Genomic DNA, 24,577 nt, shown 5'->3' on the forward strand with positions numbered 1-24,577 from the left:
GGCTCGCTTCTTGAAGGACCCTAAGTTGTATTGGTTTGGAAATACCGCCGAGGACAGACCGTTCCACAACGCGGCTGTGCGGGGCAGAAAGAGTTAAATATGGCAACATGGCAACAAAAAAAAAGTAATCCTTACCACTACTCTCGCGTACTTTAAAACTGGTAGTTTTGCTGAGAACTGACGTCTCCCGCACCATGCCTTCCCACTGGATGCTATGTTTGGTCTAAAAACCAAGACTAGATAGTAAGCAATATTTATATGCAAAATATTTAATGTAGTAAAGACGTTTCAGAATTTTATTTTTTATTTTGTGAGACGACTCCATTTTGTGAACAACCTTTAAGATGGCATTTACTAAATCCGATTTTAGTATAGCTCACCGAGGGCGAGGTGTTGAATGCGAGGTCGAGCAGCAGACCGCGGTCCAGCAGCCGGTAGCCGGACCACGGGTACTCGTGGTTCTGCTGGTACACCGACGCTGACACACTGCACAATTACACAAATTAAGCTATTGCATACGTATTGTAAGTACTATCGGGGAATTTAGTGGTATTCCATCTATAAATCTACAATGATTTTAACGTTTTGTACGCCTTAACAAACAAGGAACAATAACTAATAGGATGCAGGTTTTATCATGTCAATAATGATCAGGTAGTACACGACTATTTGCTTTTTATTATCTTGTCGATGTCAAACTCATTACTACCTAATTAGTTATGTATTAAAAGTTCGTCGTTAAAAGGAACAAAACATTTCTGTAAATGGAACACCGCGAAATGCCCTGACTGTACAGAATGTATGCAATGATTCTCAACAGTACAATCTGAAAGAGATATAGGATAAATTCTCATTAAGACATCAAAATAATCTAATATATTACTTACACAGGTGTAAGCTGACTGCGCGGGAAGGGTTTCGCTGTGGTAACACTGAAGTTGGATGTACTGCGATGTCCCAGGCTGTACTCCGCCTGCACGCGTTCCCCCCTACCCGCCACGTTAGGCATCTTTACACCTAGCACACTGCACTATGTATTAACTGTACCCTATATGACCCTGTACCCAAAGTGAACTAAATTGTCGCCCTATAGTCCCATTTATAGGGGCTCGAAGCCTATCGTAAGTTAGCAAGTCTGTAGTTAGGTAGAGCAGCATTTTATAAAGGTAGACACAGGAAATATATCTTAATTGATTTGCCCTCGAAGCACGGACCAATGGCAGACTAAAAAGGAGATTCCCTGTCAAATGTTACAAAATATATGTTTAGAAAAGTTTAGATATCTAAGGCTACAATTTGATTCTCTTAAAATATGAACAGATAACTCAAGAATAATTTAGAATAGTTTTTGGTATTTTTAAGGTAGGGAAATGCCTGTGAATGCCCCTTCTAGCTATGTCCATATGTGTCTGTGCCATCACCAACCATATCTTTAAATTATTTCGCTGGTATGTGCAGACATCACAATGTTTTCCTACACCATAAGAGCTGGGTAACACACATATAAAACCACAATTACAATGCAACAATACTTACCAATAACCAAGTTTCCTTCATTCTCGCTGACCGTCGTATTAATACCGCCTACAATACGCGACAATTCTTTTACATTGAAAGTCACCTGAAAATCAATTTTAGTTACCACTAGCTGTTTGTCGCGACTTCGTTGCTTCGAATTAAAAAAGAACAAAATATGTATCCCGTTACTGATGACTTAGCTTTTTAATGGGACAAGAATTTATAAAATTGGTCCACTAGTATTTGAGTTATTATAATACATACAAAAATACAAATATTTCCACTTAATAATATTAGTATCAGATAGATTCTCAAAGGTATTTTATTGTAGTAACATAAAAAAAAAAAATAAAACACAACTTCTATATCATTAAGTGTCAAACAAGCAAGCAGCCACCGGAATTCACCAAAATTATTGATAGACAAACACACAGAAAGTGGATATATCTCTATGTTTTTATATTTCAAATTGTATAATGTTAGTTAAATACCTCAAGTCCTTCAGGAGTGGCGCCTGGACCTGATGAGACGTCAATGTAGACTCCAATCTCACGGAAGCAGCCCGTGGCGTCCAGAGCTTTACGTACCTGAAAATCTCAAACTTATTGAAAACTTTTCCCATGCTTTAACTGTAAAAAAGCTGTATTTTATTGTTTACAGGTTCAACTGTCAAAATTCAAACACTTGAGTACACGAATTTGCCATTGGCTAATGTAACCATTGCAATCTTGCTTCTTTGATGCTATTGGCTTATGGTTTTTGTCCTTTTCTCGCATGACAGTTTTGCATACCTAAATTCAACGATGTTATAGATATATAACTGTTTCGCCTCGCAAGAGACAAGGTCAAATTTGGAGAACTGACCGCCAACCTTCGCTAGTCGGAGAGGCACTTTAAGAAGAAGAAGAAGAATAAATATATTGTATTACTTTAGTATAGATAACAATGGATAGCGTGGTATGGACATGTTATGTGACAAGACGATGGTGACATAAAGCAGAAAGTGTTAACAATTAATGTGGATGGCTACAAAGGAAGAGGAAGGCCGAAGAAAGTATAGATGAATTGTGTGAAAGAGGATATGCTTAAGGAGTGGATTCTGATATAAGGGCTGATAGAGATGTATAGGAGAGCAGCAGATACTGGTCCGAGCCTCCGTAAGAGATAGGGGGAAGTTGATGATGAGTTTAGATAACAATGGGTGTATTTCACACATTCAAAAAATATTTATAGGTGTAAAGAAATTAGATGCCTACTTTCTACAATATGGTTTTTTTTTTCTAGTCAGTATAACCTCAAACACAACTTACTTTATGTGCTCGTAATATGACATCTTCAAAATCGGTGGCATGGAACAGATCATCAACTGCACTCCGCACTATATCATCTTTGGTTCTACTGAGACCGTCAACATGCACTCTATCTACACGAGCCTGAAAAAATATTATGTAAATTTATGCCTAAACCATAGGCTTAGATCCTAAACTTGATGAAAAGACTTTTTACTATGAAGTGAGCTTTTTATACTAATATTATAAATGTAAAAGTTTAGATGGATGGTTGGATGTTTGTAAGATTTTATAGCCTGCTGAAGGGATGCCATTGAAATTTGGTATAGACATATAGTCTGAAAGAATACATAGGCTACTTACTTTTTTTAATCTGCACTGACAAAGTTGCTAGCTAATCTTAAATATTTATACATCTAGACCTGTCTATATTTGCTTATACATAATCTTACCCTAACTCCATTTAGTTGTATACTAGGTTTAGAGACAGCCTCATCTTCAAAATCAATTGGATCTTCCAGACCTAGAAGCTCTGTTCCCACTTCGCCAAAGGCTTCACTTGGCCTAGACTGGAAATTAAATGTATTGAAATTATTGTTTTAAAACACATGTATATAGAGTAAAGTTAACATATATCCACTTTTAAATTAATCTAATAAAAACTATGACATAAAATTAAATATTCAACTTGAACTAACTTTTATAAGTAGAAACGAAAAAGAGATTATTTAATTAGAATTTATTAATCTACTTACAAGAAATGTTTAGTTGTGTAAAGTTATAAAATTGAGAACTAACTTAATAATGTTTCTAACCTTATCTTATGAAGTATTTCAGAATTGATGTTATAAATATTGGAAATCTAATAACAAATACCTTAGCGTGAACAGTTCCCATTATTTAAGATTTAGTGTATGGTGCCAGAGATACTTTTTATTGATAATTTTGAATGGAAATGTATGTTGTTTTGAATTACATAAAAACACAATTTTGACAGAAGGCTATCATTTGTCAGTAAGCGATAAAAAAATTAAAACCCATCTTAGTCCTATAATATTTTTTATTATCATGTTAACATATTATGTTCTCGAACTTGAATTAAGTCATCGTATACATAATAGTTTACTTTAAAAGTTAGTTCTTTTATTCTTTATCAGCTGATCGATATTATTTAAAACTAGCAATCTTCTGCAATTCCGTTTCACTATTTTAAGCAATTTACAGATGGATTCACAAAACTTATAAAATTGCTCGAAAGACAATACAATATATAAAATACTAGTGGTAAATATGAAAGAAATAAAAAAACAATTACAGAAAAAATGTAGGCTATTATCTTCTTTATCTATTTAAGAATTTTCAAAATTCACAATTGTAGTTTTGTTGTGAAAATAGTGGTCGACTCAAAAGTCATAAGTCAATGTCATCTTGTCATTGTCATTTCATTTAATAAACAAACCTTGCGGTGTTTTGTTGGTTATGTTAAATAAACATTGTAGTTTTTGAATTAGTAATGGATGATAAGAAAATTTTTAACTTTTGTAAACAAGCAGGATGCTGTGACTCCTGCAGTTTAAGATATTTAGGACTGAAAAGCTCAACGGTTTATGAAGATATAAAAAAGTCTGCTCAAAAGGTGAGAAAACATCAAAGTGCTTTTATTTAAAACCTTACTCATGTGACTGCCTAAAACTATTACAAGTGTGTAATAATTACAGGAATATATGAATCATTGAATGTCATGAATCATGAATCATGAATGAAACATCCATCCATCTAAACTTTCGCATTTATAATATTAGTATCATATTATAAGATCTCTAAGATTATTTTACGTATTAAAAATCTTTGTTTTAATTTTCAGTACAAGGATGAAAAAGTAGTAAGTTCAGAAAATGAAAAACCTCCAGATGACAATAACAAAGATATTACGAACTGTGATATTGAACCTCCAATTAAGAAATTAAAGCTATCTGTATGTGTAACATGTCTCGGTATCCTACAGGAGGAAACATGGGATGAAAGTTTTAGCATGGTAAAGGAGGTTCTGGAGAAAAAAAAGTAAGTAATTCTTAAGAAGTGAAGCAAAAAGGATAGGGAACAATTCAATGGCTCCTATGTAAACTGTTAGATGTAATTAATGCAAATTTTACTAGACTAAAGTTTAAATATTTGTGAAATGAATTTTGTGCATCAAAAATTGTTATACTGTAGAACACTAAAATCTATAGCTCTGTCTAATATTACTTTTAGTTTTATGCAGAAATTAGTATTTATAAAGTTAATTTAAAAATATAAAACAAAACAAGGTGTAAATCCCAAAATCGTGATTTACAATAGTTTACATAGGAACCAACAAATTTCAATTCATCCATCTAAACTTTCGCATTTATAATATTACTAGCCCTCGCCCGCGACTCCATCCGCGTGGAATTAAAAAAAAAATAAAGTGAGTAGCCTATATGTTCTTTCAGACTATCCTCTACATCTATGCCCAATTGCAACGAAATTGGTTCAGCCGTTTAGGCTACAAACTCTAACAAACATCCATCCATCTAAACTTTTGCATTTATAATATTAGTAAGATAATAATATTATGCTGTTATTTACAGATATCTCAGTAACACATTTGCATGTGCATTGTCTTCACCAATTGTGACTATACTCCGAGAAAGGGCTATGGCTTTGCAACTCAATAATGAAATACCAGATTATGATGTCAGTAAGTAAATATAAACAAATTGTAAACTTTATTTTTACCTTATTTCTTAACATTTTTTTTATTATTCTTTTAAATAATTGATATTATAAAGAGGAATGATTTTTGTATGTGAATTCGGTTCTCTAGTCCAGTCCGACGGTGGCGTTGACCGAGACGTAAAAAGCCGAATAAATGCAGGTTGGATGAAATGGCGACAGGTTACTGGTGTGACTTGTGATCCAAGAATGCCTCTTAGGCTTAAGGGACAGATCTACAAGTCCATCATAAGACCTGTCGTGTTGTATGGATCTGAATGCTGGGCCACCAAAGTTGCGGATGAAAGGAGATTGCATGTGGCTGAGATGCGTATGTTAAGATGGATGTGTGGTGTGACAAGATTGGATAAAGTTAAGAATGTGTACATTAGAGGAAGTTTGAAAGTAGCGCCAGTGGTGGAGAAATTGAGAAGCAAAAGGTTAGCGTGGTATGGACATATTATGCGACGAAATGATGGGGACATAAACCAGAAAGTGTTGAGATTGAATGTGGATGGCTACAAAGGAAGAGGAAGACCGAAGAAAGTATGGATGGATTGTGTGAAGGAAGATATGCTTAAGAAAGGAGTGGATTCAGATATGACGGCTGATAGAGATGTATGGAAGAGCAGCACATACTGTGCCGACCCTCCATAAGGGATAAGGGCAAGTGGATGATGATGATTTTTGTATGTGAATAACTCAAAAACTACTGGGATGTTTAACACTTAGTAACATAGACTATATTTCTTTTTTAATATGACAAACGCACAACAGCTATATATTTTATGTTTTAATTTTTACTGCCACTGATCCTCTACATCAAGTATGGGCAATCTTTGACATGTTGAAGGTCAAACTTTAACCTGCAACTACGTTCGTGGGCTACATCAAAGGATTTGACATTTGCCCTATGTATATCACATGACTCCCTGAGTATAAGTACCTAATGTAATTTTTTTAAATGTGTTTAAACATTCGCATTTATAATACTAGTAAGTTTGTTTTAGATATTGTGACACCTTTAAAAGAAGCGTGGAAATGGTCTTTCGGTACTAAACTGGCGACAGTCATTGACAAGAAATTGGACTCAGGAGCTGTGGCGCCACTTTTAATTACATTTAACTATGACTATTTGGATGATTTGCAGGTAAATTATAAAACTAGTTGAGAAAAAGATATAGTAAATCGCTTATAGAACATCATTATGTGCTATAATTAAATTATAATTATACTAGCTTTATTAGCTTTTATAGTATTAAAAAAAACAATAGTGAGCAGCCTATGTGTTCTTCCAGACTATCCTCTACATCTGTACCAAATTTCATCGAAATCCCTTCAGCCGTTTAGGCTACAAACTCTAACAAACATCCATCCGTCCAAACTTTCTCTCTAGTTAGATGAAATTTATAATTAACTAGCTTTCGCCCGCGACTCCATCCGCGCGTACCAAATTTCATCGAAATCCATTCTGCCGTTTAGGATACAAACTCTAACAAACGTCCATCCATCTAAACTTTCACATTTATAATATTAGTATGCTATACTAACATAATAATTGATCCTTATCTATAATAATATTATAAAGAGGAAAGATTTGTATTTTTGTATGAAATAACTCAAAAACTACTGGGCCAATTTTAAAACGTCTTTTACCATTAGAAATATAATTTATCTGTGCGTAACATAGGCTATTTTTAATATTTTCACGCAGAAAAAGTCGCGAGTCGCTAGTCTGTAATAAAAAAAAATGATGCATGAAACAAATCTTTTAGGAATTAGAGATAATAAAAAAAATAGCGGCGCCATTATTCGAATCGCGCCGTAAGCAACACAAGCGCTTTGCGACTGAGTTCACTAGACGCGTTGTAGAGCAAGCGCTGGAGAACGTTACAGTTGAAGCGCTTAAAGCGGCCAGCGATAGTTGCTGTATGGCGGCCGTTGAGACAGCCGCTAAATGTGTTAGTGTTGTTTGTACACACTCGCCTTTGTATCTCGGAGGAAGGTAAGTTATTTTACTAAATAAATTAATTTATCTTAACGTTGCTAAAGTACATAAACATTGCTTGTGTTTAGTTAAAACTGTACATAGGTAAACAACATGTTTAATTGAAGTTGGCACACGGTTTATACGAGTAGTCCTGATGCTGGCGTGCCAACTCACTGGTCTTTAAGTTTGTGTATTATGTATTTTTGTTGTATATTTATACAGATATATAAAACTAAGTCGGGACTTACCGCAGACTCCGTGGATATTGTCTGGACGGAGAGTGATGCCTTCGTCTGTCCAGGAGATAATATTTCAGCCTATTGCTGATTTATATTGGTAAGATATAATTAAAATCACTACTATACTAATATGTAAAGAGGAATGATTTGTATTTTTGTATGTATGGAATGACTCAAAACCTTCGGAGCCGCTTTAAAAAAACATTCACATAAAAAAGTTACGTTAGCAGTGAGTAATATAGGTTATGTTGTTTTTCACGCAGAAGTTTCGAGAAACAGCTAGTATATAAATTTAATTGACAATCATTAAAAGTTAATTTAAAAATGTACTGTTAAGTACATCCCTTTCACTGTACCCTTTCTATTAGTTAAGATTAAGACCCTTTTTCCACTGGCGCTTTAACGCACAACTCCGGTCGCGTGACTTTCATTCTATAAACAATTTATGCACCATTCTCGAGTTAGGTCGCCTATCATAGTAATTTTCGTCAAAGTCTTCGCGTAATTTTTTATTTCGCAGCCGTATTGTGGAATATTTAAAAACAGTGACTTGGACCTTTAGAAAAGAACATGCTCGTTAACCTGGCAACGCATTTGTTTCACTAGCATTGCGGTTGTCGAATCAACTATAGTTTGTCTAAATAATTTAGATTAGTTTTACAATGGGGATGTTTCCTAATGTTACAAATCCAAATAAAGTTATATTTAATATTTTAAAGACAGCATTTTATAACCTATAATAACATTTAGAGACCTTGAATGTTTGTCTCAAATTAAATATTGTTTGTAAGCAAGAAAGTGACGTCATGAGGCGTTTTCGCGGTCTTTGGAGAAGTTGTTTTTAGTTAAGTGTTTTTGTAATGAAATGTTGCGTATATGATTTTATTATATTTTTTTTCATGTTTAGATACGGTTTATCTACATAATAAAAGCAATTCCAAAAATTAGGAAACATCCCCATTCAGTACAAATTTAGTAGGGATGGGTTGTGTGAAATCAGTCAAGAATCTTATCGATTTTCGATTTTCTATTTTTATAGAAGGTAGATTCGATAGATTTATAGTTATAACTTATGAAATAAAAAATACTGTTTTCTCAGATTAATAATGACCATAACAAATATGAGGGTAAATAAATGTTTATTACTACTACAGCCGTACATAATGAAATTAGATTTTGCTATTATTTCTGTCATCGCTAAATTCTCTACACTATAATCAATACTAGAATTGTCCTCAAAAAATAATTTTCATTGAGTTTGATAATTATTTAAACCGAATATCGATAGTTCAAAATTATTCACTAAGTGTGTTTGTTGCGTCACTACGATACCTGTCTATTAAGTATGACACTTTTCTTCATACAAATTGAATTCGATACTTCATATGCGTCATTTATCAAACTAATCTAATTTATTTAGACAAACTGTAATAGACGATTCCTCGTTTCTTTTTTTTAAATGATAGTTGCGCGGTTAGTTTAGTGGATATAGGTTTTAATTGTGTTTTTTTTTCAGTATGTCAGAGGCGGAGGCGGAGCGACGACTGAAGTTGATAGCGGCGGGCCGTGAGGACGTCGACGTCCGTTGTCTCGGACAGGGACGACCCTTTGCTATTGAGGTAAAAATTATATATCTTTTTTAATTACTGCTTTACCTTTTGTAGCTTTTATAGCAAATATTTCTATAAAGAATTTATCCTTTCTATTCGTTTTTCTTGTAATATGTGCAAGATTTTCCTTTGCGGCTTCATAGCATATTATAAAAACTTTATTTTGTTACCAGAATATAATACTTTCGTTTGGAAATGTTGACATCTATAAAATTCGAATGCAGCCAGCATTCGAATTTTATAGATGTCAACATTTTTAAAATAATTTTATAAAGTAACCAGCAACCTTGTTTATTTGCTATTCGCTTGTAGTTTTTAAGCATATCTGGCAAGGTATTTTTTTCCCCGATGAAACTCTATGTTTATTAGCGTCAAAAAATATCTTATTATATGTCCTTAGTGTAGGGTTTTTTTATTAAAAACATTGTATGATTATTTCTACATAACAAAGTGTGTTCACGGTTTATTATATTAGAAGTTTATCTGTTTAGATTACAGACCCACAAAGGCAGTTAACGACTGAAGAACTAGAGAAGGCTTGCAAATTGATATCAAGTGGAGGTGAAGTTATTGTCAAAACATTACTGCCTATTGTTAAGTAAGTAATTCCAAATACACCCTGTTTACACTAAGCAGTTAGCCTCACGAATTACACCAGTCGCAGGGATTTGTGACAGACGGGCGTGCGGCTAATCGCTTAGTGGAAAAGTGGTTTAAGATTGTATAAGTAATGTTTGAATTTTTTTTTTAAATTTATTTCCTTGTAGAGATGATTTGGTTTTATTAAAGAAAGGCGAGGAAACTAAAACCAAAACTTATGAAGCTATATGTATAAAATTATCGCATTCTGAATTTGATCAGGTATGTAACTATATTGTATTTTTTTTGTATGTAAAAAAAATATTAAAACTATCCGAATTGTATTCGAACTTACATTATCCATCATACTTACTAATATTATAAACTAGCTTTTGCCCGCGACTCCGTCCGCGCGGAATAAAAAAATAAAAGCAAGTAGCCTATGTGTTCTTAAAGACTATCCTCTACATCTCTGCCAAATTTCATCGAGATCCGTTCAGTCGTTGAGGCTACAAACTCTAACAAACATCCATCCATCTAAACTTTCGCATTTATAATATTAGTAAGATGAGAAAGTTGAGATGGATAGATGTTTTTTAAAATTTTGTGGCATAAATGTAAAGAATTCTCTGGAAGAACATAGGTTTGTTTTTTTCAACCCCACGCGGGCGAAATCACGGAAGAAATGGAGTATGTAATTGTACATTTTCAGATGAAAAAGTATTTTATTAATTTTCATAAAAAAAATATAAGATTTTTTATTTTTTTTTCACTTTTTTTTGTCTTTTAATTAATCACTTATAGATAGATACAAATACACCAGTGGCTGTAACGGATGTAGATTTAGAACGTATCAACTCGTACCGCAACACGGAGAGCGGGGAGGCGCGCGTAGAGATATCTCAGTCTACCCCCATACGCGTGCTGCACCGCCGCCCGCTGCTCGACAGGACGCGGCATATTATTGAAGTACACGCTAGTAAAATATCAGGTAATATTTCAGTGGAAATTTCAGCTCCTAATGCCCTGGGAGTGACGTCACTTAACATGACCATAACCTAGAAGGAAGAATATTTACTCCTCAGAGCGAGTTTACCATTTTCTCAAAGGCCGGCGGAATTCGAACCCTCGACCAAGTGACCGGAAATCCGTACCCTTAACCATTAGGCTATTGGTGCTAATCATTATTCTTTGCTTCTTTTCAAAAATACACGAATTTATATTGGTATTTAAATAAAAATTAAAAATCGTGATGTGTTCTAAACGTATTTGCGAAATCAAAAAATATATAAAGCCCGTGATTAGGGACGTATGGAGTTTACGAATAATGGAATAGGAAAAATCTATACTATAATGTTATAAAAAGGAAAGATTTGTATTTTTGTATGTATTGGAATAACTCAAAAACTACTGGGCTAATTTAAAAAATTCTTACACCATTAAAAGGGGATTATTCCCAACCGTCACCCCGCTCTGTCCCCACGCAGAGACAGATGACAATAAAAATCATGCCTGTCACCTTTTGTGGGGGACATTTGGAACTTTTATTTAATAATGATTCCATTTGTCACCCTATTACTGATAGTGGGACAATGTTGGGACGGATGAAACTTTATATTCTCACGCGGGGACAGAGGGATGACGGTTGGGAATAATAATTTAAAAAGCTATATTATTACTGAGTAACATGTTTTTTTTTTTGTCTCGCGGAAGACTTTGATAAGACTTTGTCTCTCAACAGCTTGTAATAGCAATAAATGTTAAATTCTCAGGCTACCCGCAGCTGTTGCTGCTCCACGTGCGCACGTCAGCAGGCACGTACGTAAAGGAGTGGGTGCACGGCGAGTTGGGGCGCACGCGGCCCTCACTCGCGCACATACTGGGGGCACGCGCGGACCTGCTGGCTCTTGACGTCACAGCCGTGCACCTCGCCTGGCCGCCGGAACACGAATGACAATAAACATTAAAAAGATGTATTTGTTTGATTACCCAACTATGACGATCGTTTAGCAACTTATTATACTGCATTATTATGGCATTACCGATGGTCTAGGCTAGATCTAGCTACATTGATGTAATAGTTTTTTTGCGACAGAAAAGTTTCTCCGCGTCTTTCCCCACTCCTGGCTACGCAAATACTTTTACTATGCTAAAAGTGATTTTCAATTATAAATAAATAATTATTAGAATAGATTTAAAATAACTCAACTCTCAACAAAAATAGTCCTTGTTATGGAACTACATTTTTTGTATTGTATAGAAGTATACAAAACTGTTACAATCACACATTAAAAACTTCGTGAATTGTGAACTAATTTCGACCAATAGGCGACGATTGATAAAATAAAAATACCAATATAAATTCACTTATTTATTTACACCCTGTCCTGACTAGACATTAGAACATTTGCGTATCTAACATTTAGTTTCTTTGCAAACTATATGGACAGTTAAAACTAAGTAATACAAATAAAACTAATATACACAAAACGGTAATAATACTGACACAGATGCTTATATTGTTAACTACACGAAATATTTAACAACGTAGTGTTTAAAATAGCCATTTAAACTTTTAACAGAAAGGTAAAATGAATCTATAAAAAGGCGATGAAAATAAACGTCTTCGATGAACAAAACTGTTTTACAATATTTTTTTAAACGCGTGAGTAAAGACTACAGATTAAATAAATATTTACATTTTCGATTGTCAATATGGCGCCTAAAACATTAAACAACCATACTATTGACACTTAACAATGGTTTAATTAATTCACGTTTTGCATTATTTTATTCTAATTATTATTAAAAGATAAATCTACATTTGGTTATCAAATTTTAATCTCACTATAAACTAATGTCTTTTCACGTAAACAAAAAATGATGTATTAATAAAATTACAAAATTGTTAATAGGAACATAAGTAAGTGTACAAATATTATTTATTTGATCTGCTACAAATAATTTGCGGTAACGCCTCGCCTGGGAACACGCCCCTAAAGAATATTTAGACGACTATAGTAACAATTTAACTACAATAATAGTATTACATTTTCTCTGAACTCTTCTGTCTTATTAAATAGCGTTCCTCACTCTTTATACTTTAACAAATATTAATAAGTATAAATCCTTTTGGTCTTTCATTTAGCTGACATCTTCTCAATGAATTCCTGTAGTGCTAACGCTTTGGCTAATCTTCTTCTGAAGTCCTGAAGTAAAAATAAATGATTAATAAAACACACAATGTGTTTAAAGATGCACTTTTAAACAATTTTGTATGAACATAAAAAGTAAAAGTTTCAAGTACCTGGTGTAGCTGATGTCCGGTGCGCGGCACTCTACTAGCAAACATGTCTCGTGACATGAGACAGAGCGCCTTGCCATTCATAGGGAAGCGCTCGGGTAGCCCGCCCCGCGCCGATACCCACGCACCGACCTCCGCACGGCCCCATGTGCGGGGATCTAACGGATAGAAGATTATATTAGTCATATACTTTGAGGTCTTACATTTCCGGAATTAAAATTTGCAACCATTAATTGTAGTAAATAATATTAAGATATTAAACGTACCCAAAGGTAAGTCGTCTTCTTGCAACAGTCTAAGGTCGAGTGCGCCCCAGCTGCCGTCCGCAGGGGGCACGCGATCGCAACGGATTTGTGTCGGCATGTTGCTTACACAGTGTGGGGGGTACGTCTGCAAACAAAAAAAGACTGATTTAAACGGCTTGATTACACAATTGCAGGTGCCAGCTATATAAAGAAGATTAACTCGAGAGAACTGTACCCCAGTACATTCTTATGTATAATTTAATATGTATGCATCACATACGACTCTTTTATGTTATTTTCAATTTATTACTATAACTACGGAAAGAAAACATCCTCCCAAATAATTACATAATAGCCCCAGGCGCCATTTTTAATCCGTCATTAGTACGGACGCGTGACCCACATCCGGTTTCCGTCGCGCGCATAATGGCGGATTTTGAATAAACGATCGGTTTCCGCGGGCAAATGTAAGCTACACTATTCAATATTTTTTTTTTCATTCGTGTTCATTTCCCGATATTTGTTGCGACGGATTTCCGTCTGCGCTTCATTCATTGTACGGAAGGTTATTGTGTGACCGTAGTTGTTACTGAGATTATGTAATACTAGTTTTGTTATTGTTTGTAGCGGCTCGTTTTCAACCGAAGTTACGAGGATTCAAATCTAAACTACAACTGGAATAAAGTGATTTGAATAGTATATATAATAACTAAAATAACAAAATCTTGAATTTAAAACTGCTGTCAATACTACCATTATTTGAAACCAAAGAATTACTACGTCATTAAGTTTTCTAATTAGAATTTTATTTGGGTAATTTTTATGAAAACTTCCAAGAAAAATGTGTATGCCCTAATATATCCAAAGCAGTTATCTAACCTTTAAAAACTGTATAGTTATTAATCATCAATATTAATTGATTAAGGAAATCAAAAAAGTTAATCTGTTACAAAACCGGAGTAATTTTTTAGCTGAAATGACAGTTGATCATTTGAGCGGAAGCACGCGTACCATCTTCCCGCCAAACGGACGGACGTACCATAATCGAAATCGACACTTCCGCCCTATTCAAAAAAGGAACACATTGTCGGTTTTTTATTATACGCCATTATTGACTCTTGAACATCTTTAAATGCCTCATTGTTTAATTAAATAGGGAATGTCGGATATTTTAAAGCGCGGCGGATGTTAATTACTAACGTCTGGAAGCGAACTGAAGGCGGTTAATTTATGACTTAGGAAAACACATAGACTAGATAAACTAGAGAGGAAATTGCGAATCGAGGAATAGCTACAATTTGAACATATTCGTTTTTTACTATAATAGTTATTTACTTATATTTAAATAACTCGACGAGACACACATAATTTATGTTCTTTGAAATGGTAATTATAAAGGACAGATAACTGTTTTTTTTTTTTTTAATTTTTGTTCATCCCGAAAAATGTTATGTTTCGGAGCGATATGTAGTTTTTTCTTTTTCGTAGTTCGTATTTTTTTTAATACAGCACGGACAAGGTCGCGGGCAACAGCTAGTGATATAATATAAAAAAAAATAAAAACCATATGAGGTGACGTATATGGTCGTACAAAATTATTCGTGACCAATAAATGAAATGAGTCTCTTCCCGCCATTGTGACGCGGACGTCAACGGATGCGAGAAAGCGCGGGAAAGACGTTGTCAGTGCTATGGCGGGAAGCGGGCGCCGCATACAATGACGGTAATTACCCTAACCACAGCCTCACAAAAGACTTGCGATCGCAATTTCCTTTGTTATTTTCACATTGCAAGACAACAATTCGGATAAATAACTGTTTTGTAGTCGTTTTTTGAACCTGTTGAAATATTGCTACATATATCATCAGCTTTTATCTGTATCCTATTCAAATGTCGGACAGTGAAATAGTGTTGTTACCGTAGTAGTAACAACACTATTTTTACGGTAATTATTACTGTTACGTTATAATGACTTTTTAATTACTTAAGAAAATCATCACTACCTATAAATTACGTTACTATTGTAAGTATGACACTAGACTATCTAATTTAATTTTATATTTCTAAAAAGATTAATTGTAAATTTTAGTATCAAAATTTTTTTTTCTACCAATTTTACAAAAAATAAAATATTACTCTGTGAATTAATTCAATTAAAGTTATAGTTGTTTAAAAACTAGTAAATTCAATATTAACATTTAAAATAAATTTTAGTATCAGAGTAAATAATTAAATATATAGGTGTAATTTTTTAGGCTTTCCAAACACCATCTAATTACTACAATAAAAATTAAGCGAAACAAGTTTTTTTTTCTTAATTTTAAACAACAGTTAACATATTATTTAGCAATCTTTAAATTGTAAATTGAAGGTATCGCTTTACTACCTGATAAATTTTAACGATAAAATATTATTAATTAAAAAACATTTGCAACCAAAACATTCGTATAAACGTACCATTAAAATCCTCAAAGTGTCTTCGTACAATCCAGATTCCCACAGAAAGGGCACTAGTACACGATACAAATAATTACACAATTTATAATTTACGATGTAAAACTTTACTGCGAATAATTTTGCTCCAACTGCAACCTATGAATCGACCGCTCTACGACGCCGACGTCGAGTGAATGATGAACGAAATGAAAATGAATGAAACATGACTTTCAAAGAGACTCCATGAATCAAAAAGCATGTTATTCATGTCAAATAATAACTAGGCTTATGCAAATGTAATAAGGTTCATTTTTACTTCCAAAACTCGATATTTACACCCTTCCAACGAGATTTGCAAGCAACAAACGGCAATGTCGTCGGATGCGGGCGAAACGGATAATCTACATCTCTCTTTCACACGAATTATATTGTGTATATGTGGAAGCGAGACAGAAGATGATGTTTTTAAGAATCGATAATGAATTTCTCGCATCCTGTCTGTCAGCATGTGGTTCTGAAACTAATCGTTTCCGTATAAGTTCGCGTAAATAGAACGACGTAAGTGCACTGATGTTTCAATTTAATATATACCTTAAACTATGCTGATAAAGTTGGTAATTTAATATGAGATTTCCTTTAAATATTGATCGTGTTATTTTGAATGGCGCGGCAATTAGGAACATACATATCCGGCGCTATTTCAGTTTTCCGCGCGAATGTATTTTAGGAAATAGCAGACGGCCCTTTCTATGTCACAGCCTAATTTACTTTTTTTAATGTCACTTTAGTGATATTTAAGTGATTTATTGCACATTAAAACTGACGATCTTACATATTTCTTTTTAATTGTGTTTGTTATTTACTCATATCTTTTTAGAATTTAATCGAAACAGTTACCAATAAAACTTTTATTGACGTGATATTTATTACATGAAAAGTCTTGCTATTTATTAATATAATCTGTACCCTCAGTCCTTAAGTCTATCATTAACCCATGCTATAATTGCACGGAAACATAAAATTGTAACTTAACACTGCTGTAACGTCGACAGACCACTATCAATATCCGTTGGACATAAAATATTAAATTAATGACTACTCTTTGTTTATGACTATCCTCACATCATAGAGTACGTAATAAACAGAATAGTTATAGAAGTTTTAAATAACCTGCGTTAACTTTGCCACTAAAAAGGAAAAAAAACATATGGTAACCATCCTTTAGGGTCTAAAATTAAATATATAGATATAACGGTTTTATAATTATCATTCATTCATTCATTTGAACTGCACGTTTTGGGGTCGAATCCAATGTTCCGCTTTGTTTTCGATTTTTGAATTTCATATATAACCGACGTTCTTACGTTGCAGGAAAAAAAGGTGATGCAATCTACATTTGCGAAAACATTCAGAGATATGTGTGAAGTCAGCCCGTTGTAAGACAGCGTGGTTCATCATCATCATCTTCCTTCTTATCTTCCTTCCGTAGGGTCGGCGAAACAGGTTATTGCCCTCCACATAACTCTATCATACGTCATCTCAGTCATCACTCCCTTTTTCATCATGTCACCTTTCATGCAATCCATCAATTTCTTTCTAGGTCTACCTCTACCGGGGTACCACATTCATAACTAACTTTCTCCTTGTTTCATGCGATTCATCCCTCCACATAACATGCCCATACCATGCTATCATTTTACTCTTTACATCCTCTACCAATGGGGTTACTCTTAAACTTCCTATAATTACTGATTTCGTATCTTATCCATTCGTGTTACCCCACACATCATCTTAACATTCCTCCTTTTTGATGGCTTGATTACCCCTGGCTTAGGATAGGTTAAAAGCCTCTCAGTGAACGCGTATAGATGAATTCGTTAATGTAACGAGAGAGCTTTTGTATTTTTTATGATATACGTGACGTTTACAACTTTGTAATAGAGACCAGAATGCATTCAAAAGTTACATCCACCTAACAATTAGACGGGATGTTGTAAAAACGCACTTTTACGCCTATCGTATTTAACTAGCCGGGGTCTGTTTGCCGCTTCCGGACAACTTCCGGACGTTTATGGTATAAACTTGTGTCGGCGTCCGTCCGTCTGCGAAGATACTATTAAAGTCTTTTGTTGTGGCAGATTCTTTATTCCTCCTTCCGGCTTTTTTATATCCTTTTGTAGAATACTTTGGTCAAGTAACTAATTTGTATTGTATCTATTCTTGGAATTTACGGCAGAGTTGTGTCCTTGTAAATAAAGAAAAAAAAAGTGACAGTTGAACTCTTTATTTATTTTTTGAAAACCAGTCCACAACATATAAATTATTGAAATAACTAGCTTCCGCCGGCCGCGTGGAATTAAAAAAAAAAAACAAGTAGCCTGTGTTTTCTTCCAGTCTATGTTCTACATCTGTGCCAAATTCTATCGAGATTCGTTCAACCGTTTAGGCGGCAAACTCCAACATAAATACATCCATCTAAAACTTCGCATTTATTTTAGTAAGATAAGACGTTTTTAACAATATTTTAATCGTTATTTTTCTATTTAAAGTATTTGCTTTAATCAGCAGACAAATTCACACACAAGTAACAATTACTATTATCTACCTCTGATAAGTAATCGTTTTGTTTCATTTGTAGGAAGTAGGTAATTAAAACGATAATTATCGATCGGACATCCTGTAACATAATAGATAAAAGGCGTACCTTTTAAAAAAAACAGTAGTTGACATTATGACTTACTACTCGTATGAGATCCCAGTACTTTTAAATCATATTTCTTACTAAATGAGACAGTTTAGATGGATGGATGAATGGATAAAAAAGTCTCCAGAACTTTTTAACGGGTCTCGGTCAACGGTTAATCTTTTTTTTTCAGCACAACAATGCAGCCAACAAAGCAGACAAAAACACGTTGCAGTAATTTAAATTCTAAATGGCCAGTACTAAAACGTAAGTTGCTTAATTAAGTTTCTTACCTGGATCCAGCTAAAATATTCCAAAAACGTGAGACCCCATAACTAGACTAAAGTCTCACGGCTATAAATATAAAACAACAGGTAAATGTTTAAAAGCGTTTGGATCCCACTGGACATGTACGTGACTTTAATCCAGGAAAGTCTGTTTTTTTTCTCCGTCGTCAATAATTTTTCGGCCATCGCATTGTGTACCGGACGTGGTGTGTAAACACCTTTACAATATCGCTTTGGTCTTGACTCGTCTTCAATAATGCAAAGGAAATGTATAATAAAACATTTTTTTTCCCTTAATTGATGTCCGGATGAAGGAAGCTTTTGTATACTTGTAATAATGTACAGCCAAGACAATGTTTCAACGTTTACAAATTTTTCAATTATGTTTCAAGAATCTACAAATCTTTTACCTTTATTTTTAGTAATTATATTCTTTCTGTTTGTCCAGTTACCTCATTTGAGGTATTAATTTACTATCTATTTAGATTTCATATATATCGCAGCTATATGCGACGTTAAATAATTTTACAGAAACAACATAAGCATAAATTCAGTTTCTGAAAAAAATTACCCGCATCGAAGCACGTACTTTAAGAAAAAAAAACAAATGTCACTGAGCGGAAGTGACGGCAAACGGTAGAAATGTGACAACAAGAAAAAGCCTTTATGTGTACAACAATGGCCTCAAAATGATCCTATTTCTGGATAAAGTCTTGCGTCAAGCCGGAACCGGCTAAACAGCTTATTTTTCTGAGGGCAGAATGAGAAATTAGTTACATCCGTTAAGGTTAGCTGTCAAATTTTGACGGGATTGCCGCCAATTGCAAAAAACACATATATCGTCAACATTTTGGTTTTAAATATTTTTTCAATACCATTAACTATTCGTTGCAGTATTTCATTTATTCAAATAATTTATATTATTCTATACGAATAAAATAAAGAATTCTTACGTTAAGATTTTCCAAATATAATGGAACTGAGCCCTTGCATAATAATCAATAAAGAAGCTAGAATAAACTGTAGATTAAATTATGGATATAAAATGTCTACTTTTACAAAATAGCCAAAAATTATATACCCCTGACCACTTTTTCAAGCGTGAGGCGCGCGGCGTGCACGTGGCAGCGTTTGACGTCTCCAGACGCTCGTGAACTTTTTACATCTTCTTTTTTTTAAGCGGTCTCAAATTTAAAACTGCCATTCGCCTTAATCATTGCTTAATCTTAACAGTTAACGCTGATGTTAATGGTATCTCTTATGTCGTTTTTAATTATTTTTGCTGCAATTTCAGGACTGATTACTAAAACACTAACATTTGTTTACAAAACACTTTTGTGTTTTAAATAGGGATTAAGGTATTGCTTTCTTCTCATTGTTTTTATTTTAAAAGAATAATTTTGCTTTTATTACTTTTATAAGATTAAAAATATCTTTTTGTAACATGATTTCTAATCATTAAATTATTAAAATGCGGCTATCTATAAAAGATGAGTAGAGAGAGTCTTAGATAAAAAAAAATATATTGTCTTTGCCCTGTGTTTTTTTAAAAGCTTGGTGGGCAAAGGTCGCTTGTAAGTCAAGTGCTTGAAATATGGAAATTGAAAGCAATCCTGTTCATTAGTTTTCTTTTTTCTATCTACTAATGGAAGATGTTACTTTTAACGCTATCATAATGAGCTCAAACGGAATGCTAGAGTGTTGCCAGAAAAAATATTTCGGCCGGAAACAAGGGACCCGTTTCGAGTTAATTGCCAATGGATGTCATTTTTTTAACCGTTAAAGAAAAAATTGTCAACATTAGGGTGGTCTGAACAAGATCGGTTGTTTAGTAAGGTCAGTTTGGTCGGATTTATCACGGATATTGGTTTTTTGTAGCGATTTATTTTGCCACATCTAGGATCCACTCAAAGTGCTTAAATTCATAAGACTTAAGACAGTAAGAGCAAGCGTACACCTTTGACTAAAATATCGCACATCTGTTGTGCGATAATCGATTGTTCTTCAGCCAATTCAATTGTTTATTTCATGATCACCAGCTCACTATGTGTCCCCACCGAGGGGCTCGGAGCCTACCCTAAGTTAGGGTGACTAGGCCATAGTCAATAACGCTGGCCCACTGCGGGTTGGTTGTTTATTTGCAAAACTAAAAATCGCGAAGTGTGCGCACCTTCATAGGAATCAAAGCGTGACTAAACAGTTGTAAGAAGGGTTAGTCAAATGTGTCCGCGTTTATGATAATTAGGTGATTATTTTAAAATATATGTAATTAAATCGGGCGGTAGCTATATCGTAGATTCTGTTCTTCAAAACTTTCACTAAACAAATATGATATGGCGATGTGCCATTTCAGTATTTCCGATAGCGATTGGTTTGCATTTTAATTGCATATCACAAGGTCGACCGACGGTCGCTTCCTATGAATCAGACAGCTAGTCATTCCTACGTAAAAATATAAACAGGATAAGACAGATAATGAGGTATCAAGGAAATAATGAGAGGATTATAATCGTATACTGCGATTTTGTCATCACTTAACAAGACGTGGTCATGTCCTAGTTAATTCATTAAAAAAAAATTAAGAAATCAGGTAATGTTTAATAAACATCCTAATATAAAATAACAAGATGTCGCAGTGATAAAATTTTTAAACCTCAATTCGCGTTTAATAACTAAAAAATACAATAAACGTCGATTAATCATTTCTGAAAGTCGCGAGCTCTTTGTTATAAAAAAAAAATTATCCCGTCATAGAACATTAAATACAGATTATATAAATCGTACAGATTAAAAATAATTAACGTATCACTGAGGAAGTGTTGACTTTAGTTGTACAGGATACGAATGCAAAACGCCGGCACCGTCAGCAATAAAACTCCATTGTGGGCTAGCTTCCCGGTCGGATGCGCCCTCCGGCGTTTATCCGGCCCAAAGAAAGCCGGCAATTGTTACCGGAGGTATCAACCTCTTCCTTTTAACAAACCGTATCCTTTCCTTTATGAAACGTTTTACTAAGATCCTTGAGCTATTTATAACTAATATTTTTAACGACACGAAGACATTTTTATCCGACCTTCTTACGGTGAAGGAAAACATCGTGATGCAACCAGCATATATCGGCGAAGAAATTGAAAGATATGTGTGAAGTCAACCCGCAGTGAGCCAGCGTGGTTGACTATGTCCTACTCACCCTAACTTAGGCTTAGACTCCGAGCCACTCAGTGGGAATAGTGAGCTGGTGAAGTCATGCATGTGTAAACATGAATAACTCACTATTGATAAAATACCGAGAATCCCAAATCAGCTTAATTTATACTTGCATACATTTGCATGAGTTTCAAGTACCGTCCAGTTCACGGCTTGTCGGCTCCCATTGTCATAAGTCGCGTTGAGCCGTCATTAATTTAGTTAAGCTACAACTAAAGAGTTCAAGGCAATCTGTCCAGACAACACAGATGCATGTGAGTTTAATTCTTCAACATCTAAATCGATTTCGACAAGGTATCAAGACGATTTTTGTCTTTTTTCCGTAGATTATAGTAATTCAGACTTTATGTACACAGTTGTATAGTTTAATGTGGCAAAAGAGCGTTCTGATTTCGCTGTTTCTTAACTTAGCAATTGTCAACTTTCTCAGGTTATAAACTACCAGGTAATTGTCAAATGAAAAACAAAATAAAATAAATTTGATTTTTATTACAAAAAATTTCATGTGTTTTTGATTTTTAATAATTAAAAATTGGAATGTATACATATGTTAACCCTTAAATGCGCAATTTTTTTTTATAACATAAGATGGCAAACGAGCAACAGGCCACCTGAATACGCTAAAATGGCGAAGCGACCGCTGCCCATAGACATCCGCAATTGCAGATGCATTGCTTACCCTTTTTGTATACAAAATTCAACAAAAAATGTAATTCAAGATGCTACATTTTTTTATTATTTTTTCTTTATTATATTGATCTTGGATTAAACATTTTTTCAAAAGGTTATAAAAAATCGTGCATTTAAGGGTTAATTCAAAATTGAATGTAAACAACATGGCTTTTGGATAAAAAATAAATATATTTTATTTAAGCTTAAGCAGGCAACATTTGGTTAAATATTACCATGACTTGTATACAATATTTTTACTGAAAATCAAACCTATACAGATAAATAATTATCATAGAGAATCATTTAGAGAATGAATATTTTATTGCATTAGTATATTAAATAGTTATTTAACAAGCTTTATTTTTTTGCCAAATCTATACTATTATAATAAAGGGCAAACACACACTGCTTTCTTGCCTAAGATGTCAGCAATTACAGCATGTTTTTGAATAATTCTTTCTTTAATGAAAAGCCCTACACTTACGTCACACTTTAGGCTATATATTTTAACGCTATTAAACATAGAGGTAAATATTTTGGATAAAAACCTTAATGTGGGAAAGAGACCATAAGTTGCTGGCAACATCAAGGAAGCTAAGTTGTCATCATGTCATGTTATTTTGACATTTGTAATTGATAATTTGACAAATGTAAACAATAAAATAAAATTTTCATAATTCCATGCGGATGAAGTCGCACTGGAACAGCCAGTCTTACATAACAATACATAAAGGTTCTTATTTAATATATTAAATACAAACTCATTCAAAATTCACTATCATACAAACTAAACATAGTGCAGTAGTATAGAATATATTAATCTAAACTAATAAAGTGGAAATATTTATATTTTTGTATGTATAAAAAAGTCAAAAATTACTGGACTGACATAAAAAATTATTTCACCATTAAACTATACTGCTACCAATGAGCAACATAAGCAATTTTTCCACGCAAAGTCACACATAACAGCTTGTTTATCATAATTTCAAACTCAGGTAGGCACAAGTGGTCACACTAAATTGTTACTACACAACTTACAAAAGCCCTATATTACACTAAGGTCGCCCAAGAGGCACAATAAATGAAAGCAAATCTCCCGTTGCTCCCCATGATACTCTGTTCATCTGGAAAATGGTCACCCAGGCTATAAGGGCGCAGGCCCACACCACTGCTCCAGCTGCACTCATTATCACATCTGTAATTATAATACTTTCAAAGCTCAGATTCTATGGTAACATACATTTCTTATGATACTAATGTATTCTTAAGAAACTTTGTCTTACAAAAATGTATAAAACCCCAACAAATAACGAAAGACAGTTGACATCATCAAATGTTGTATTAACTTACATTTTTTTATCTGCTTCTGTTCCTCAAAAGGTGGCTTTACGAACGCTTCTTTGAAGAACCATACAGCGTTTACAGCCCACGCAAATGGTAGAAAGACGCAACCAACTGTAAAACCAATAATTTTCTATTGAAATAGGTCTAAAAAAATTTCTTATCTAAGTTTGGTGTCAAACTATTTTTACCTTTGAAATACCATCTACACAACTGCAGTTTCTTATCATTGGGAAGTCTATTCAAATCCATTTTATTTACTTAATGTAATAAAGTCCGTAATAGAGAAATAAATACACCGATTTTTTCTTATTTTTAAGTCATAGAAAATGTCAAAATCCTAAATTTAAACGTCAAAGTTAACAACAACCACAGATTAAAAACAGACGCATCTAATGGAAAAGAATTAACAACGCGCTATATATGCGATTAACTTCT

General features: G+C 33.9%; 4 protein-coding genes across 4 annotated transcripts; 1 reads left to right on the forward strand and 3 right to left on the reverse strand.

Annotated features, from left to right (window-relative positions):
- Positions 1–37: 37 nt before the first annotated feature.
- LOC106101634 (sorting and assembly machinery component 50 homolog A) lies at positions 38–3,822 on the reverse strand (the record flags this gene model as incomplete). Its single annotated transcript, XM_013280930.1, has 8 exons — positions 3,684–3,822; positions 3,260–3,376; positions 2,829–2,951; positions 2,010–2,105; positions 1,537–1,621; positions 888–1,017; positions 381–486; positions 38–223 (listed from the first exon to the last, which is right to left on the reverse strand). Coding segments are annotated over exons 1-8 (864 nt in total), but the record flags the coding sequence as incomplete, so codon positions are not given.
- Positions 3,823–4,258: 436 nt separating this feature from the next.
- On the forward strand, positions 4,259–11,933 carry LOC106101649 (putative tRNA pseudouridine synthase Pus10). Its single transcript, XM_013280955.1, has 11 exons — positions 4,259–4,443; positions 4,672–4,868; positions 5,420–5,529; positions 6,554–6,693; positions 7,319–7,548; positions 7,756–7,869; positions 9,289–9,391; positions 9,874–9,980; positions 10,150–10,243; positions 10,766–10,952; positions 11,734–11,933. Exons 1-11 carry the CDS (start codon positions 4,321–4,323, stop codon positions 11,913–11,915), a joined length of 1,587 nt encoding a protein of 528 aa, XP_013136409.1. The 5' UTR covers positions 4,259–4,320; the 3' UTR covers positions 11,916–11,933.
- Positions 11,934–12,319: 386 nt separating this feature from the next.
- LOC106101650 lies at positions 12,320–16,125 on the reverse strand. Its single transcript, XM_013280956.1, has 4 exons — positions 15,968–16,125; positions 13,532–13,655; positions 13,269–13,423; positions 12,320–13,170 (listed from the first exon to the last, which is right to left on the reverse strand). Exons 1-4 carry the CDS (start codon positions 15,968–15,970, stop codon positions 13,102–13,104), a joined length of 351 nt encoding a protein of 116 aa, XP_013136410.1. The 5' UTR covers positions 15,971–16,125; the 3' UTR covers positions 12,320–13,101.
- A 7,179-nt stretch (positions 16,126–23,304) lies between these two features.
- LOC106101635 (gamma-secretase subunit pen-2) lies at positions 23,305–24,471 on the reverse strand. Its single transcript, XM_013280931.1, has 3 exons — positions 24,331–24,471; positions 24,149–24,253; positions 23,305–23,993 (listed from the first exon to the last, which is right to left on the reverse strand). The coding sequence occupies exons 1-3, from the start codon at positions 24,389–24,391 to the stop codon at positions 23,854–23,856; spliced, it is 306 nt and encodes a 101-aa protein (XP_013136385.1). The 5' UTR covers positions 24,392–24,471; the 3' UTR covers positions 23,305–23,853.
- Positions 24,472–24,577: the final 106 nt, after the last annotated feature.

Source organism: Papilio polytes, unplaced genomic scaffold (assembly GCF_000836215.1).
Source record: "Papilio polytes unplaced genomic scaffold, Ppol_1.0 DF823969.1, whole genome shotgun sequence".
In the NCBI taxonomy this organism is placed as follows: domain Eukaryota; kingdom Metazoa; phylum Arthropoda; class Insecta; order Lepidoptera; family Papilionidae; genus Papilio; species Papilio polytes.